The following is a 19,109-nucleotide window of genomic DNA, read 5'->3' on the forward strand; positions in this document are numbered from 1 at the left end:
GCAGGTTACTAAATAATGAAATGCTGTTAAGTTTTTTTAAGTTACTAAATAAAGAATTTTCTTTCTTGATGGCAGGCATCCTACATTTCAAACAGAATTCCATTATGGATACCCTGCACACCAAAACGCCAGGTAGCAAAACTTCGGGCCATAAATACCTAGAATTTTTAAAAAGTGATTATTATATGATAAGCTAGAGAAAAACTAAAAAAGAAAAGGTAAATAAGTAAACAAATGCAGCCTTAAGAGAGGATACCAAGTTTTTTGATTACCCGACTAAGGGCTAACTATATTCTGTAATGTAAATAAATTTTTTTCATTCTTTATTATAGATTTCTCCCACCAAGTAAAATCTTGTTAGTGCATATAAAAAATTCCCATAAAGCTCTGTTACAAAAGGATGGCTTGTTCTCAAGCTTTCTGTCCCAAGGTATATGGGTATCTGAGGTAGAATCCAGTGTTTGGGAGGTCCCTTACCTTCATGGTTCTTCTGGAGTCTTAACCAGACCCTCATCCAAAGAGGCATGACTGAGGAGGAAGGCACACCCAAGAAAACTCTCCAAATTAGAGGTGCTTGAGTGGCTCAGTCGGTTAAGCATCTGACTCTTGATTTCAGCTCAGGTCATGATCTCAGGGTCATGATCTCATAATCGTGAGATCAAGCCCCACATCAGGCTCTCTGCTGAGTATGCACCATACTTAAGATTCACTCTCCCTCTCTCTCTGCCCCTCCCATGCTTGTGTTCTCTCTCTCTCTCTAAAACCAACCAACAAACAAACAAACAAGCTCTCCAAAGCCAACTGGTGCCAATATACTATGCGCTTTCAGTAAATGTTGTTGCTTCAATGGGAAATTTAAGAGACAGGGTTCTTTTGTCCCCTTTTCAAATCATGAATTTTTCTGCTGGGAAGAAACCCTAGAGGTCATCTAGTACAACAGTCACTGTACAAATGAAGAGACTGTGGTTCAGAGACATTGAATGACACAGAGTCACTCGGCTCACTAGTATCAGAGCTTGGGACTAGGATTTCAGTCACTAAATCCCTATCCAATTCTATTCCAAATACATGCTCTCTGCCTCCTCCTCACTCACCCTCGATGGATGCAGCTCTGCCCAAATACTTGACTTGGACTTCTTATCCTATTATCCATGAAATGTTAAATTCTATTTGCCCCAAATAAATATGGCCCTTTATTAGATCACTTGAATTCTTCCCCCTCCCGCCCCATTCACCTCCTTTCCTATGAGTCCTCCAATCCTCACCCTATGAGAGGAAAAGTGACAAGAATTATATTTCATTAAAAAGTTCCCAATCAGTAATCTCCTTAAATTTTCTACATACTTAACTTACACATAGTAAATTATATTCTTACTTCAATGGAGGAGAATATGACATGGTTTTAGAAAACCCTGAAAAACCAGAAAGAGTTAATGACTAAATTATAATAAATGCTTTCATTGATAAACATTATATTCCCTATTCACTAACCTTTAAGAATGCCATCAATAATGGCCATTCATTCTACAGAAATGTCCTCAGAAGAGAGAAATGTTTAATGAATGATTAGGGAAAATAAACAAATGCCCAGGTAAATAATTTTTATTACACACATTAAATTCATTGAATAGTTATTTTTTATTCAAGGTATAGAAAAATAAAAAATGATATATTTTCTTTTTTGTTGAAACAAGAATTAATAAAATCTCACCTCCAATTCTTCAGTCTGTTCTGTGTTATCTTCTTCTGAGCCACTGGTTTTAGGTAAATAAGTCATTTTTAATCTCAGATAACCTTTAACTCTTGATTTGTGACTGTGGAAAAGGAAATAATTATTCGCAAAATTTTAACACTTAAGAAGAAAACACTCATTTAACAAGAGTTTAATAAATACCTACTAGCTATGAGAGGAGACCCGAAGACAAGCTCTACTACAGAAGACAGCTAGGAAAAGGAGCGCGTGGTGGAGAAAAAGTAACAGACATAAATGTTATTAAATAAATAAGATGCTAAGGAAGTTTGAGTAAAAGATCAGGGAGAACGTGAATGAGCTGCATCTGAATTGGCGTTAACAGACTGGGGAGGGTTTTGATCCGTGGCAGTGAACAGAAAGGTGTACGCGTGGAGAAAAGAGTGAAAAACGAGGAAACGAATGGGGAACCTGGGGTCCACGGAAGGAAAGGTAATTGCTGGGTTTGGTTGGCTGATAGGATACACAGAGTAGGTAGGGAGGATCCAGATGAGGAAGTCCATGTGAAACAGTAGAATGTTAGACTTTGCATACACTGTGAAGCAGAGAATTTGGGGGACAGGGAAAGGCATCCTCAGAGATATGCTTTGGAGATACTTATCTAGTCATACTGTATAGAATGATAGAAAAGTGGAGAGCAAAAGGCCTCATCACTGAAACCTACTGTCTTTTTCTGACAGCTGTTTGAGTCTGTCACAAACTCATTCATCTATTTTATTTTATAATGTAATGAATAATGTCTTCGCATCATGAATTGTCCAAGCTAAAGATTTCTGTCCATTGTATTAACATTTAAAATATTTTAAACCTGTCTATTGCCCCCACCAAGGTCAGCATTCAATTATTTAAAAAGTCCTTCCTTGCCCTAGCTTTCTGTATAGATATTTTGGTGATTTTTATAGATATCAGCTATGTAACCAATTACCCTTTGCCTTTCTTGACAAGAAAGTCTTATCTTTTATTCTATTTTAAAAAGGTACTCCCTCCCAGGGCGTCTGGGTGGCTGTCTTGGTTAAGCATCCAACTTTGGCTCTGGTCATGATTTCACAGTTTGTGAGTTTAAGCCCCGCATTGGGCTCTGTGCTGACAGCTCAGAGGCTGGGGCCTGCTTTGGATTCTGCAGCTTCCTCTCTGCCCCTGCCTCCCTTGGGCTCTGTCTCTGTCTCTCAAAAATAAATGCAAAAAAAATTGTTTTTAAAGGTACTCTATCCCCCACCTCAACTAATGCCTCCTCCCTTAATCATTTGGTTGTTCTTTGTACAGTTCTCATGAATTTGGAAACTAGCTTTCCTAAGTGATCAACAGAATCCCTGATGTTTATTTCCAAGGCCACTAATGTGGCTTGTGTCTCCATTTTTAAGGGTGAGTGAACACTGATTTGTTGCTATAACAGATGGATACAGAAAACTTGCTCAGATAATGTTTTATACAAGAGTTTTTTATAGTGACATTTTCATGTCTTTTAAACTAGACTATAAGCTTGTGGGTTTGGACTTATTGGGACTCAAAAAGTGTAAGAATGTAGTACATTTTCTACTTGATTTCAAGTTCTTCCTGAACTTGCAGTGATAGTCTGTACAGACAGAAGATGTAAATTATTATATATTTTTTAAGTGAAAGATACTAGAAAGCATTTGACAAAGTAAAAAGTAGGCTACTAGGGCAATTAAATAAGAAAAGAAACATTTATTCTTGGTATAAATGCCACAATTGTCTAAAATTAAAGGAAGAAAAGAGATTTATATTCCAAGACTTCTACAAATGTGAAATATGTGAATTCTTTATAGAAAATAAATATATATTTAAAAATTTTTAGTGTTTTTTATTTATTTTTGAGAGACAGACATAGTGTAAGCAGGGGAGGGGCAGAGAGAGAGGGAGACACAGAATCTGAAGCAGGCTCCAGGCTTTGAGCTGTCAGCACAGAGCCCGACACGGGGCTTGAACCCACAAACCATGAGATCATGACCTGAGCCAAAGCCGGACGCTCAATCAGCTGAGCCACCCAGGCACCCCAGAAAATAAATATTAAAAGAGAGTACTGTACCTTTTATTTTGCTTTAAAGATTTATATTACAAAGAGTAATAGATTTTTTATATGAAAAATTTTATTCAATTCCCATAGTGTATTTTTCAAGTATTTCAGACAAATACTGCTGTTTTTGCAGATGTACTTCTTTATTTTGCCTTTGACCTTTTTGACAGTAAATCCATACGTCTTCACTAGATTCTACTTGACTAGGTGGTACAGAATATTAAAAGGAGATTTGTTTTAAAAGGAGTTTTATTTACAGCTTAAACAAAAATTTTAACAAAACTCAAGTAATTCAGTTTACAAAAATGGAATTATAAACATGCTATTCAGATTTTAAATTCTAGTCTTTGTTCAAGTTAGTTTCTCTAAATATTTGTTTTCTGAAGTACATTTTTATTAAAGTATGCAAAATGTGGTTAGGTTTTTCTGAAATTGGTTTTGTGCATATCAAGTTAGATATTGCTTTTGGCTGAACTAATGCTTGTCATTTTGAAAAGGATAGTATGACAAAATTATATATATTTTAAGATATAAAATAAATAATAAAACAATAATGACAAATCTCTACCTTTTGTCTGATAAGTAAATATTAGGGGGACAAGTCTTTCCTAAAGGGATATGATCACTTTTCTGTATTTTCAGAATTTTTTGTACTGTGCATATATTACTTTTTAATCAGAAATAAAAATAAAGCTTTTAAAAATAATATTTAGAAGTAGCTTATTTACAAAAGTTTAAGCTCTGAATCTCCAAAGAGGCTACTAAAAGGTATAAAGAAATTAAGAAAAACAGTATGTTATTATTTTATATTTACTGACCTTCTTGGGTGAAGAACAAAATCCTTAAATGTATATGGTCTCTCCATTCTTGGATTTTCTGTCTAGAATAAAACAGTAAGTTTTCAAGATATATGTATAACACCAAAAACATGTACTTTTAAGGAAATCTTCATGAACTATGATCTCAGCCTTGGTTGAAGTTACAAGTGAGAAAAAGTGGGGGTTTAGCTCCTTCAATGGCTATAACTAGTAGCTTGGTAGCGCTTCACTTTCCTGAACCCTAGGAATCGCAGTGGGATCATGCCTCAACACCACACAAGCTGAGCAGGTGTGCGGAACCAGTAGAGGGAAGAAGTGGAAATACAGGAGAGTGGTTAGAGTGTAGGGGCCATTCTAGTAGAACAAAAAAGTAAACAGCCTGGAGAACAAGACTGGACTAAATATGTTATCAAAAGCTTGTGATCTCTAAAGACTGTAGAGAGCCAATATAGATCTCAAAAGACTGATAGAGTAAAGAAGCCTTACTTCTCTTCCTTATCAAGTTCAACAGCCCTTTGCTTCTATTGTTCTTGATTTCTTTGTTACATTTTGCGTTAACTACCTATTCAGTCTTGGAACTCTTAAATTCTCATGACTTTATTTTCCTTTATCTCCCCGCCACCCTGACCCTGTTTTTCTTTGTTGTCTTCTCCTCTGATAGGCCCATGAGGACTAAGAGTCGGTGTTTGGCCTTCGGTGCTCTCACCTCTCTTACTTGGACCGCCCGTCATTCTCAGAGGCTCTGTGGTCACTTCAATGTGACAACTCTCAATCCTCCCAGGCTCCTTCTCTGCACAACGGACTTTTATATTTCTGTCAGCTGCCAATTTAGGCTTCCATTTTCCCTGTTTTCTATTGAAATTCATTATGGCCAAGAATACATTTATCATTTTTCAAAACAAAATGGCTTTTCCTCCTACCTTTTCTCCTTGAGACACCACCTTGATCTCCCAAATTCAACCTGTACCATCTTTACTTTCTGGGTTTTTTTTTTATTAACCTCCACGTCAGAAACCCAGCTTAGTAATGTTTCATTGTGAAATGTATCTGTTTTCCTCCATTGTGATACACTTGGTCCACATTTGGTTTCATGCCCATATTGTCGTAAATGACCTTAGTTTCATTCTGTAAGACTCAGCAGATGTTTCCAAACTGATTTCCCTGAGACATGCTTTCCTGAGGTTGACCAGCCTCAGCAGCTGTTTGTTTCTTACTGGGGCTCATGGAAGGGAGTCTTGAAAATAAAATTAAAATGGAAAATTGAGGGGCGCCTGGGTGGCTCGGTCTGTTGAACGCACAACTCTTGAATTTCAGCTCAGGTCCTGATCTCAAGGCTTGGGAGAGGGAACTCCATGTTTGGCTCTGTGCTAACAGTGTGGAAGATGCCTGAGATTCCCCCTCTTCCTCTCTCTGTCCTTCTTGGGGTTCTCTTTCTTTCTCTTTTCCTTTCTCTGCCCCTCCCCTGCCTCTCAAAATAAATAAAAAATATTTTAAAAATCTTAAAAATAGAAAATTGAGATGAGTTTTCAGAAAGCAATATGGTCAAGAAATAAAGCAGTATACATTTTACAAATCCAATATTTACATTTATTATATTGTGTATCTGTAAGTATTTATTAGAAAAAAAGAATAAACTTAAAAATTAAAATCATGGACATCTATACCAACCGGTAATGGATAAAGAGGAACATCCACTTGACCTAGGAAATCATCTCTTGTCTATAAGAAAAAGAAGAAAAAATAAGATTAGTAATATGCTCAATATTTTTAGAAATTTTTATGAGATATTGCTGTCATTGATGAAAAAATGTAGAAGTCTTTTTTTAATGTTTATTTTTTTTGAGAGAGAGAGAGACAGAATGTGAGTAGGGGAGGGCAGAGAGACAGGGAGACACAGAATTGGAAGCAGGCTCCAGGCTTTGAGCTGTCAGCAGAGAGCCCAATGTGGGGCTTGAACTCACAGAGTGTGAGATTACGACCTGAGCCAAAGTCGGACACCCAACCGACTGAGCCACCCAGGCGCCCCGTAGAAGTCTTTTTTGTTGTTGTTGTTTAATCCTATGCCATATCAATGGAAAATAAAAGGTAATATGGTAATGGCAGAATAGAGTATATTAGACTGTTCCTTTTACAGATAATAATTATGTACTCCAAAAAATTACAAAAACAATGATTTGAAAGCACTATAGAGTTACCACATGCAAGCAGAAAGTAAAGGGGAAGTCAATCTTTGAATGAAGGAACTGTATTGGGTAGGATGCATATTTACATGGTCTTTTCCTTGATTGTACTTGACAGTTCAGATGGTGGTATGATTAGAACTCAGACATTTGACATCTTACTCATTTGAGGAAGCTGAAGACCTAGTTTGAGGCTAACAGCATAACTAGAAAGTGAGGGGGTCAATCTCTGAAAGAAAGATGCCACAGAAGTCTCTCCAAATCTATACATGAACTCTACCCAAATTCTTAGCTGATTCCTAAACTGCACATACGAAAGACAGTAATAGCTGGAATGCTCAACTAAGTTAAAAACTTGCTAGAACAAAAATCAACACTCTCAGGGAAAAATAATAAAATTCACTATCTCAATTATGTACCACACACACTGTCCAGTATACATGAAAAAGTTACTAAACATGCAAAGAGACAGAAACATTAATAGAAACTGACCACAAGACAAGCCACATCTTGGAATGAGCAGACAGAGAAATTAAAGCAGCTATGATAAAGATGTTTAAGGACTTAAAAGGAAATAAGGTCATAATGAGTAACTGGAGTCGGGGGAGGGGGGGATCTCAGTAGTGAAATTGAAACTATAAAATGGAATCAAATGTATATTTTAAAATATGTATGGAACTGAAAAATATAATATCTGAATTAAAGATGACTGGATGGGCTTAACATGTGATTGAAGATGACTGGAGAAAAGCTCCATGGATTTTAAGATATACCAGCAGAATTTACCTAAGATGGAAAATAAAGAGGACTTATGGAAAATTTTCAAGCAGTCTCATATACGTGTAGCTGGAGTGCCAGAAAGAGAGGAGAGGGAGGAAAAGGAAGGGGGGAGAGAAAGAGGGAGGCAAGGAAGAAGAGAGAGAGGGAGACGGGAGAGGGTGAGAGAGAGAGAGAGAGAAAGAGAGAGAGAGAGAGAGAGAGAGAGAATAGGACAACTGGAGAAAAAGAAGCCATCTTCCCCAAATATTAGCATCTTATATAAATATAGCACAATGATTAGAACCAGGAACACTATTTTTTAGAGGAAATAGTAATGCTTTTGTATATTTAATCTTCTATTCTTAAGTTTTTAAATTGTAAATAAAAACCTATATATATATATAACACTATCTGTCACCCATAATATTTACTAAGGTATTTAAAGTAGCTTGTGAAAAACCCTGACCCTCCAACCCCAGTTCCCAAGGTGAATCAGAGTTAACTGTTCAGTAAACTTCTTTCAGGTATTTACCTACACGTATCCATTCATATACTTTTTTAATTAACATATAATAAACATACATCATGTTAATTTCAGGTATACAACATAATGAATCAATATCTGTATATACTGCAAAACAATCACTACAATAAATCTAACATTTATCACCATATATACAGAATTTTTTTCTTGCGATGGGAACTTGTAAGATTTGCTCTCTTGGCAGCTTTATAATATTTATAGTTATATAATTAATATTATTTATAATTACCATGCTATATGCATTACACTCCCATTACTACTTTATTTTATAAATGGAAGTTTATATCTTTTGACTCCCTTTACCTACTTCATTCATCCCAACTCCCTTCCTCTGGAAACTACCAACTTGTTCTCTATATCCATGAGCTTTTTTATTTTTTTAAGATTCCACAACTATGTGAGAGTATATGGTATTTGCCTTTCTCTGTCTGACTTATTTCACTTAGCATAATTTCCTCAAGGTCCATCTATGTTGTTGCAAATGGCAAAGTTTCATTCTTTTTTATACTGAACATATATTACATTATATATATATAATAAATAATAATAAACGTACATCATATTAATTTCAGGTATACAACATAATGAATCAATATCTGTATATATTGCAAAACAATCATTACAATAAATCTAACATTTATCATATATATATATATATATATGACATCTTCTTTATCTCTTGGACCCTTATGTTGTTTCTGTAGCTTGGCAATTGTAAATACTGCTATAATGAGGTGAAGGTGCAGTTATCTTTTTGAGTTAGTGCTTTCCTTTTCTTTGGAAAAATACCCAGCAGTGAAATTGCTGGATCCCATATGGCAATTTTATTTTTAATTTTTGAGGAACCTCCACACTGTTTCCCATACTGGCTGTACCAATTTATATCATCAACAAAGCACAAGGGTTCCTTTTTCTACATATCCTCATCAACACTTGTCATTTCTTGTCTTTATGATAATAGGCATTCTGACAGGTGTGTGGTGATACCTGATTGTGGTTTTGATTTGCATTTCCCTGATTATTAGTGATCTTGGGCATCTTTTCATGTGTCTGTCAGCCATCAGTATGTCTCTTTTTGAAAAATGTCTATTCAGATCCTCTGTTCATTTTTTAAATGAATTGTTTTGGGTTTTTCGTTTGTTTGTTTTTGCTTTTGAATTGTATGAAAAACCAAGGACACTATTAGCGAATCTACAGATTTTACTCAAACTTCACCAATTGTCCCACTAATTTTGGTCCAGGATCTAATTCAGGTTCACAAACTGCATTTAGTTGTCATGTCTCCTTAATGTCCTTTAATCAGTAAAGTATCCCAGTCTCTTTGTCTTTCATAATCTTGACTCTTATGAAGAGGAATGGCTAGTTATAGAGTATTCATCAATTTGGGTTTGTGTAATGTTTCTTCATTGTTGAACTTAGATTGTGCATTTTGGGGGCAAGAATACCATAAAAGTGACATTGGCACTTTCATCCTGTCAGTAGCCAATAAACACTGGAATCTTATACATTATGGACAGTTAAGGATCACTAAATATTTAAGTAATATCTGTAACTTGAAAAACAGAGACATAACCCCCAAAAAACAATGAGAAAGAAGGGAGTCAGATGAATCAGTATCAAGTCAGACTGCAAGAGAAATACTTCAGAAAAACTATAATTAATATTTCAGACATAAAAGATGAAGCATCTGAAAAACAGAATAGGAGGTTATAAAAAAGAATCATTGAAAGAACAAAAAAAGAACTACTGGAAATTAGAAATAGAACTGTAATAAAAATTTTAACATAGAGTTGGAAAATAGAGTTAAAGAAATTTCCCAGAAAGTAGAACTAAAAGAAAAAGACTATAGGATTCCCCAAATAAGGGAATTATAGGAATAATTTAAGTTCATATCTAATTAACAGGTATTCCAGAAAGTAAAAAGAGAAGGGAAGAAATTATCAAAGAAGCATTTTAAGAGACTTCCCTTGAACTCAAGGAAATGAATTTTGAGGTGAAAGTCCCCATTAAGTATTGGGCAAAATGAATTTTGAGGTGAAAGTCCCCATTAAGTATTGGGCAAAATGCATGAAGAAAAAACGCACAGCAAGCTACATCACTGTTACATTTCAGAGCACCAGAGATGGAGAGACACAAAACAGATCATACACAAAACTGAAAGATCATGCACAAAATGCCTTCAAAATTGTGGGAGAAAAATATTTCTTACATAGAATTCTATACCCAGCCAAAGTATCTTCTTTAAAAACGAATGCAGAATAAATACATTTTCAGACACTGGTGTTCTTAGTAAGGTAATAGAGGATATACTCCACCAAAATAAGGACGTGCACCATGGGAAGGGAGGATGCAGGAGATTCAAGATGAGAGACAAGAAAAGAGGATCCCCCAAATCATGAGGAAGGGAACTTTCAGAATAACAGTAGTGTAAAATCTACAGAAAAACCAGGACACACTGAGCAGGAAAGATAGATGGCTATAAAAGCAATGCTTCCAGTGGCTCCTGTTGGTTAAGTACCTGAATTCAGCTTAGGCCATGATCTCAAGTTGGAGCCCCACATTGGGCTCTGCAGTCGGCGTGGAGTCCACTTCAGATCCTTTGTCCCCATCTTTCTCTGTCCTTCCCCTGCTTGATCCCTCTCTCTCTCTTTCTCTTTCTCAAAAACAAACATTTTAAAGAAAGGATGCTTCCACGGGGCACTTGGGTGGCTCAGTTGGTTAAACATATGACTTTGGGTCTGGCCATGATCTCACTGTTGGTGAGTTGGAGCCCCACATCAGGCTTTGTGTGCACAACTGGGATGCTGGAGCCTGCTTCAGATTCTATGTCTCCCCCTCTCTCTGTCCCTCCCCCACTCACTCTCTCAAAAATAAACATTAAAATTTTTTAAATAAAATAAAAAATAAAATAAAATAAAAAAGGATGCTTCCAGAAGAACAGGAATAACCATATCTACCTAATAGGGTTTTCTTAGAATTAAATAAGATAATATGTATTCAGTGCTTTGCATAATACCCCCCATGCAATACCATCCAATAAATGTTAGTTGTTGTATTTGATATACTGGATTTTTTAATGAAGCCCCTGCTTCTTTTTCAATAAAACAGTCTGTAGACATTTCAAATGGGCATGTAGAATAAAAAAAAGCATGGCTGGAGATGAAACCCTAGCAAATTAGCTTAGTTTAGGACTCATATTTCTATTTAAAAAATTTTTTTATTGTACTTTTGAGAGACATAGAGAAACAAAGCACAAGCAGGCAAGGGGCAGAGAGAGAGGGACACAGAATCTGAAGCAAGCTCCAGGCTCAGAGCTGTCAGCAAAGAGCCCGATGCGAGCCTCAAACTCATGAACCATGAGATCATGACCTAAGCTGAAGTTGGACACTTAACTGACTGAGCCACCAAGGTGCCTCTCATATTCCTATTTTAGAACATGAGTTGATAACTTTTGAAATGAACAAGTTAGCTTTTAGTTATACCCTCCAGGCTGTCTATGGTTTGTTTTTTGTTCCTGTTTTTATTGCAAGTAGATGTTATACTCTGTAAATCTGATGTTTAAGAAGCTATAAATATGTAAGAAAGTAAAATACAACAAAAAAGTAGAAAAATGCTAACCTGGATGACTGAGGAATGAAATATTTTGATTAACTGAATTATCTAATTAACTTAGTTTAGGCTTCACCAGATAAAGAAATAAACCACTTTATTTTCTTGGTTCTGTCTTATTGAATAGCCTTCCCCTTATTAAACTGAATGAAGCGAACATCTACCTGTTTGATAATTCACAATCTTGCAGTGCTTCATAAACATGGCTGTGGTCAACTACCACTAGAGTTAACACAGTTATTGAATAGGATTTCTCAACGTGAGCACTATTGACAATGAGTCAGATAATTTTTGTTGTGGGGGCTTGTCCTGAACATTGAAGGATATGTAGCAACATTCCTGGATTCTACCCACTAGATGTCAGTAGCACCCCTCCACCGGTTGTGACAATCAAAAATGTCTCCTGACAATGCCAAATGTCCCCTTGGTGGCAAAACTGTCCCTGGTTGGAACCACTGCTAAAGAGAGTGTAAAATAGAATGTCTCCAACAGCAAGCAAAAGACCCTCCATTTTCAAACAACACCCTCATTGAGATACAATTCACCCACTTAATGTGTACAATTCGTTTTAGAACATTTTTACCATTCCAAAAAGAAAATCCGTATCTATGAGCAGTCACTTCCCATTTCCTCCCTCTTTTCTTAGCCTTACGCAATCATCAATCTACTTTCTTTCTCCATGGATTTGCCTATTCATTTCTTATAAGTGGAGTAATATAATATGTGGTCCTTTTTGACTGGCTTCTTTCACTTACACTAATGTTTTCAAGGTTCATTCACTTTCTCGTACAAGTATCTGTACTTTATTCCTTTTCAATTTCTGAATATTATACTGTATGGATATATTGCATTATTTGTCTATTTATCAGTTGATTGACATCTGAGTTGTTTCCATTTCTTGGCTGTTAGAAATAAAGCTGCTAAAAGGTTCTTAGGCTGACATACATTTTCATTTCTCTTGAGTATACACTTAGGAGTAAAATCCCTGGGTCATATGGTAACTCTATTCAACCTTTTGAGGAATTGCCATACTTTCCAAAGTAACTGCACCATTTTATATTTCCACCACCATTGTATGAGGGCTCCAATTTCTCCATATCCTTGATAACACTTATGATTACCTATCTTTTTTACATAGCCCTCCTAGTTGGCGTGAAGTAGTATCTAATTGTGGTTCTGTTTGCATTTCCCTGATGGCCAATGATGTTGAATATGTTTTCATGTACTTATGGTGCTCTTTACTTTTCAAAATCTCTTAACTTAGAAATCTTCCCTACAGATTCAGTTTTCATTGAAGAGGCAGTGCCTGGTCACTGTGGAACAGAAAGAAAACATCTCATTCCATATACTGATCCATGTTCCTTGTTCACTGACTGCATTTTGTGAACAAAAGACCAGAACAAAAATTCCACCTAATGAAAATTTCCCTTGTCTCAAGTAATTCTGGTATGTAAAAACACACTTCAAAAATGTCTTATATCTTCCTTCTTTAAAACAAGTGATATGAAATGAGTTTCTTAACTTCTTAAAATGAAATGGTCCCAAAGAACTATATTTCTAATATTAGAAGGATGAACAGATTTTCCAAACTAAAAATCAATATTCATGGTCTGAGAGGATGGAGAATATTCAAGTGGGAATTACCCTGGAAAGTCTGGGACATATGGTTGCTATAAATATAAGACAATTAGAGGTTCTTTTTCCATTTACAAAGAAAAAGTAATAGTTTTAAATTCATTCCTATGAAGGCAAGTCAGTCTGTGATGTTCATTAATGTTTCTCTAGCCAATCAATTGTTCCAAATTCTGAATATCAAGCATTGCTTTGTGAGAGTTATTTCCTATACTTGAACTGCATGCGGCTTACTCCACAAAGCAAATTTGCATTTGGTAAAATATAAGTAACTTAAAAATGCCTGAAATCTGAGTAAGAATTTAGAACAGCAGGTGATTTTAAACAGGACCATCTGTAGTGGGCACAGTTCTGTCAGTAAATAATACTTTTTCTAATATTTCAAAGATACAAATTTAAGTTTCTTATAACAATTTTTAGAATATGAAAAGAGAAAAGTCAAATTGCTGTTTTTTGAAAAAGTTCAGTAAGAACTCTAGAGGTCTTTAAGTTTAGGAAGACAAACTGCTATTAATTTTGATAAGGCTGCATAGTAGTTGAACTTCTGATTTAAGAGAACCCAATGTGACCAAAAAAAAAAAATCAGAAATTTAAAAAGAAGTTAAAGTGTCATAGCTTTGAAGAATACTTGTCTTTAAAGAGTTTCCATTAAGTTGGAGTTACAAAGCATTTCCCAGGGCAAATCGACTGCATAAAGCAAAATAATAAAGGAAGAATCATTTCCTCACAATCAAAGCCAAACATAGTCAAATTTTTTGCTATAATATCCAACTTTTAACTTCAATCATGTTTTTTATCAGTGAAAATTAATTTTAAACATGAGTAAAAGTAATTTTATATATGAATGACTTCATATATTAAATATAGCATAGTTTTGTTTTCAGACTTAGCTATCAACATTTTTTCTACAAATATTTATTTATTTAATTTATTTTTTGAATATTTGATTTCATCTTATTTTTTTTTCTTTTATAGTTTATTGTCAGGTTGGTTTCCATATAACACCCAGTGCTGATCCCTACAAGTGCCCACAAGTGCTCTCCTCCACAGCATTTTTTTTTTAACCAAGATGATCTTTTAAAGTAATTTTAGCAATCCTTATCAAAATATCACCAGCATTCTTCATGGCGCTTGAACAAACAATCCTAAAATTTGTTTGGAACCAGAAAAGACCCCAAATAGCCAAAGCAATCTTGAAAAAGAAAACCAAAACTGAAGGCATCACAATCCTGGACTTTAAGCTATATTACAAAGCTGTAATCATCAAGACAGTATGGTACTGGCACAAAAACAGACACTCAGATCAATGGACAGAATAGAGAACCCAAAAATGGACCCACAAACGTATGGCCAACTAATCTTTTGATAAGGCAGGAAAGAATATCCAGTGGAATAAAGACAGTCTCTTTAGCAAGTGGTGCTGGGAAAACTGGACAGCGACATGCAGAAAAATGAACCTGGACCACTTTCTTACACCATACACAAAAATAAATTCAAAATGGACGGAAGACTTAAATGTAAGACAGAAAGCCATCAAAATCCTAGAGGAGAGAGCAGGCAAAAACCTCTTTGACCTTGGTCACACCAACTTCTTACTCAACATGTCTCCAGAGTCAAAGGGGGAAAAAAAAAAAGCAAAAATGAACTACTGGAACCTCATAAAACTAACTTCTGCACAGTGAAGGAAACAAATAGCAAAACTAAAAGGTAACCGATGAAGAAATGGGCAAAAGACATGAGTAGATACTTTTCCAAAGAAGCTATCCAGAAACAAACAAATAGCAAGACTAAAAGGTAACCAATGAAGAAATCGGCAAAAGACATGAATAAACACTTTTTCAAAGAAGACATCCAGATGACCAAGAGACACATGCTCAACATCGCTCATCATCAAGGAAATACAAATCAAAACCATAATGAGATGCCATCTCACACCTGTCAAAATGGCTAGCATTTATAACTCAGGCAACTACAGATGTTGGTGCGGATGCAGAGAAAAAGAATCCCTTTGCACTGCTGGTGGGAATGCAAACTCATGCAGCCACTCTGGAAAATAGTATGCAAGTTCCCAAAAAAAAGGAAAAATCAAACTACCCTAAAACTCATGCAGCCACTCTGGAGAACAGTGTGCAAGTTCCTAAAAAAATTAAAAATAAAACTATCCTAGGACCCAGCAATAGCACTACTAGGTATTTATCCAAGGGATACAGGTGTGCTGTTTTCAAAGGGACACATGCACCCCAATGTTTATAGCAGTGCTGTCAACCATAGCCAAAGTATGGAAAGATCCCAAATGTCCATCAATGGATGAATGGATAAAGAAGTGGTGTGTGTATATATATATATATACACATACATACATACATACATATATATATAATGGAGTATTACTTGGCAATCAAAAAGAATGAAATCTTGGCATTTGCAACTATGTGGATGGAACTAGAGGGAATTATGCTAAGTAAAATTAGAGAAAGACAAATATCATGAGCAATTTAAGATACAAAACAAATGAACATAAGGGAAGGGGACAAAACATAAAAGACTCTTAAATATGGAGAACAAACAGAGGGTTGCTGGAGGGGTTGTAGGAGGAGGAATGGGTTAAATGGGTAAGGGGCATTAAGGAATCTACTCTTGAAATCAGTGTTGCACTATATGCTAACTAACTTGGATGTAAATTTTAAAAATTAATAAAACAAACCAATAAAGTGCAAAATAAAAAATAGTAATTTTAAAACAAAGGCAGTGCAAGCACAGGGCACAAAACTGAAAGGAAAAACAGGTCCTAGCCTCTATCTGTCTAACTCCACCCTCTGTCATTCCAAGAGGCAATAGCTGCTATTTCTGTGTGTTTGGTATGTTTGAGTATGAAACTGTTGAGTTTTCTTTGACATACCATTACGCATCTTGCATTTTTTCTCTTCAGCAATATCTCTAGGACCTTGTCCCATATCAGTCCATGTAGAAATGCTTTACCTCTTTAATAGCTGTACAGTATGTCATTGTATGGAATACCAAAATTTATTTCACTAGTTTTCTATTTATAGATACTTCAGTTGTTTCTAATTTTTGCCTGTTATAAAGAATGCCTCAATGAATAAACATATTTCTTATATTGCATATATGCCTGTGATATTTTCATTTTGTATAATTAATAAAGACTAAAGTAGATTATTTTGAACTAATCTGATGTGGACAGAGACCTCCGTGGCTGGATGTTACAGAAGGGAACTGTGTCCTGAGTAAGCCAAAGCCACATATACATTTTCAAAGGGAAGATCAGAGATTCAAGATCAAACGTGTGCATTTGAATCACTATCTTACTCGGTGCCCATAACTACTGTCTTCACACAGCGACAGTCAAATTGTCACTGTGCACATCCCATTCTTCTGTACAGATCACTGCAACTCTAAAAAAAATGAATTGGGGGGCAAAAGAGAAACAAAAATTCATAACTATAAAAATGTTCAGTGTTGTTAATCATATTATTTAAATTAAGTGAAACAATCAAGAGATATTCCAGAGATCATAGAAGATGAGAGTAAAAATCTCTGAAGCTGAGATAATAAAAGTGCAATTACCTAAAACCTCTTTGTCTGAAGTAGAATTTAAACTTTCTATTATTTATGTAAAGATGATAAACATTTTCTTGATTTGAACACATGAAATGTTGGTTAACAGAGAGGGTATTAGCACATGTGAATAGCTGAGGGAAAAAAAGTAAAATTTCTATGAATGGGCTCATTTATAGCATTTAAAAAAGTAAAGGATCATATATTTTCTGCTTTCAAATTTATAAAAACAATCATTTTTAATGAACATTCTTTCTCTCAAAATCCATACTACATGGATTCATACATCCTAGATGTTATAAGTTTTAAAAAATCATAACTCTAGCTTAACTATTTTCTAACATATGCAAATCTTATTAACTAAAACTACATTTTGCATAGCTTCTACTTTCCTAATTTCATACTGACTCACTCTGTACTATGACCTGCTTATTTTAAACATTTTTCTGGAAGTTCAAGATTTATTGATTCAATCTTTTCAGTATGTTAAGGGGGAAATGGTGTTAGCTAAACAAACAGTATAATCTGATCTATGCTATAAAACCATAGTGCTATGGAAACTGGATGTCTTTGCTTAAAGCAAACATTCAACATCCCACGCTTGTGATCTGCTCGGCCGGCCAACCACGTCTGTCTGGCAGATTTAACTATGAAACACAAACCGTACTTGTTCTTTGACAATAGTTTTGTACTGCTTGAAAATTTGAGTACATGTGTTCGACAGCCTTTAGCAACTTCCCCATTTTTAAAGGGATTTTTACATAATAGACAGCGCTAGGGAGTCTGGAAAAGCCACTGTCTAAATCAGTTTCGGTTTGGATATCCTCTGAATTCCAGCTTCTTTGGAGGTCTCCACTTGATAATCATCACTGTGAAAACTGACGTTTTACGTCAACACAGTCCTCTATCTTTATACGCTTTAAAATTTCACTTATTATTTACTGTGAGGATTTTCCAATGCAAACCATTTTTTAACATGCTATAAAAAAGAAGGGCCCTAAAGCAGACAAGGAGGAACAGGAATCAGACTGTTTTATCAAACATGGGTAGGATTTTATAATAATTTTTAAAATTAAGCTTTAATATAGCCAACATACTTTTATAAACAATTTATATTGTATGTACCTAAACCAAAGGACTATAGAAAGTGAGAAGACAGTTTTGCATTTAGTTACAACTCCCGCCCCCCCAACCCCTTCACAAAAAGTGAAGGTCTCATCAAATTTCTCCATTGTTTCAAATTTGTATTTCCAACCAAAGGAAAATTACAAGAGGACTAAATGTATAAAGGTATAATTTAACAAACAAATACCTACCACTAGGTAACTGATATAAGGGACAAGGCTCTTCTTTCCAGAGAGAAAATATTCATTTTTTGATTGAAAATAAACAGAGATTCATTCTTCTGAGCTCCAATAAATTACATTACTAGTTTTTTCTTTCTTTCTAGGAATGTCTGCCAAGCTATTAGGGAAAGAAAAAAAGTAAACTTTTATAGAGATCAAAGCTAATAATCTCTGGGGAATTCTATCTGTAGTCTAAAATGAGAAATCAGTAGGTGGCTTCCACTGTTGAGAAAAATCTAGTGACTTTAATTCTAAGAAACCAAAGAGCTATGTAAAATCTCAGATATTTAATTTAAAAACAAGTGTGAGAAGATGAACTAAAATCATCACTTTAAGATGGATAAAGGGAAGCTGTGGCAGCTGGGGAAATAGTCCAGAGGCTTATGTTTCCACCCTTAATCTAGAGTTTCAAAGGTTCAGATTGAGTTAGTGCACTCCAGTGGTTGTCAAATTGCATTTACAAGCCCTCAAGTGATACTCATGCTGCTGGTCCAGCAGTCCCCCATCTCTATTCCGTTCAATCTCTGGGGAAAACCAGAAGAGTAAACAATGATAACAGCTAACAAAGAAGGAGCAGGGCATCCAAATGTAATTATTTATCCTGCCTACTTCCAAAAGGGTTTGCTAGTTTTAAGATAACAAAATGCAAATTAAGATACTTAAAGATAACAGAACAGAATCCCTCTAAAGGAAGCAAAAGGGGGAAAGGGCGCCTAGGTGGCTCAGTCAGTAGAGGGTTTGACTTCAGCTAAGGTCATGATCTCATGGTTCATAAGTTTGAGCCCCATGGGTCTGGGTATGTGCTGACAGCCTGGAGACTGCTTTGGATTTTGTGTCCCCCTCTCTCTCTCTCTGCTTCT

General features: G+C 35.4%; 1 protein-coding gene across 5 annotated transcripts in view; it reads right to left on the minus strand.

Moving 5' to 3' along the window:
- The window catches only part of NEDD4 (NEDD4 E3 ubiquitin protein ligase), a 138,134-nt gene that overhangs the window by 33,926 nt on the left and 85,099 nt on the right, over window positions 1–19,109 (minus strand). For 3 of the 5 annotated variants that reach the window (XM_029951853.1, XM_029951851.1, XM_029951849.1), the window contains 3 exons: window positions 6,272–6,322; window positions 4,604–4,665; window positions 1,712–1,814 (listed from right to left, as the gene is read on the minus strand). The exons of 1 other annotated variant lie outside the window; for it this stretch is intronic. In XM_029951853.1, the coding sequence (XP_029807713.1) occupies window positions 1,712–1,814; window positions 4,604–4,665; window positions 6,272–6,322 (216 nt within the window). The remainder of the gene's footprint in view (window positions 1–1,711; window positions 1,815–4,603; window positions 4,666–6,271; window positions 6,323–19,109) is intronic. One more of the 5 variants, XM_029951850.1, reaches the window with a different exon arrangement.

This window comes from Suricata suricatta, chromosome 9, assembly GCF_006229205.1.
Source record: "Suricata suricatta isolate VVHF042 chromosome 9, meerkat_22Aug2017_6uvM2_HiC, whole genome shotgun sequence".
Lineage (NCBI taxonomy): Eukaryota > Metazoa > Chordata > Mammalia > Carnivora > Herpestidae > Suricata > Suricata suricatta.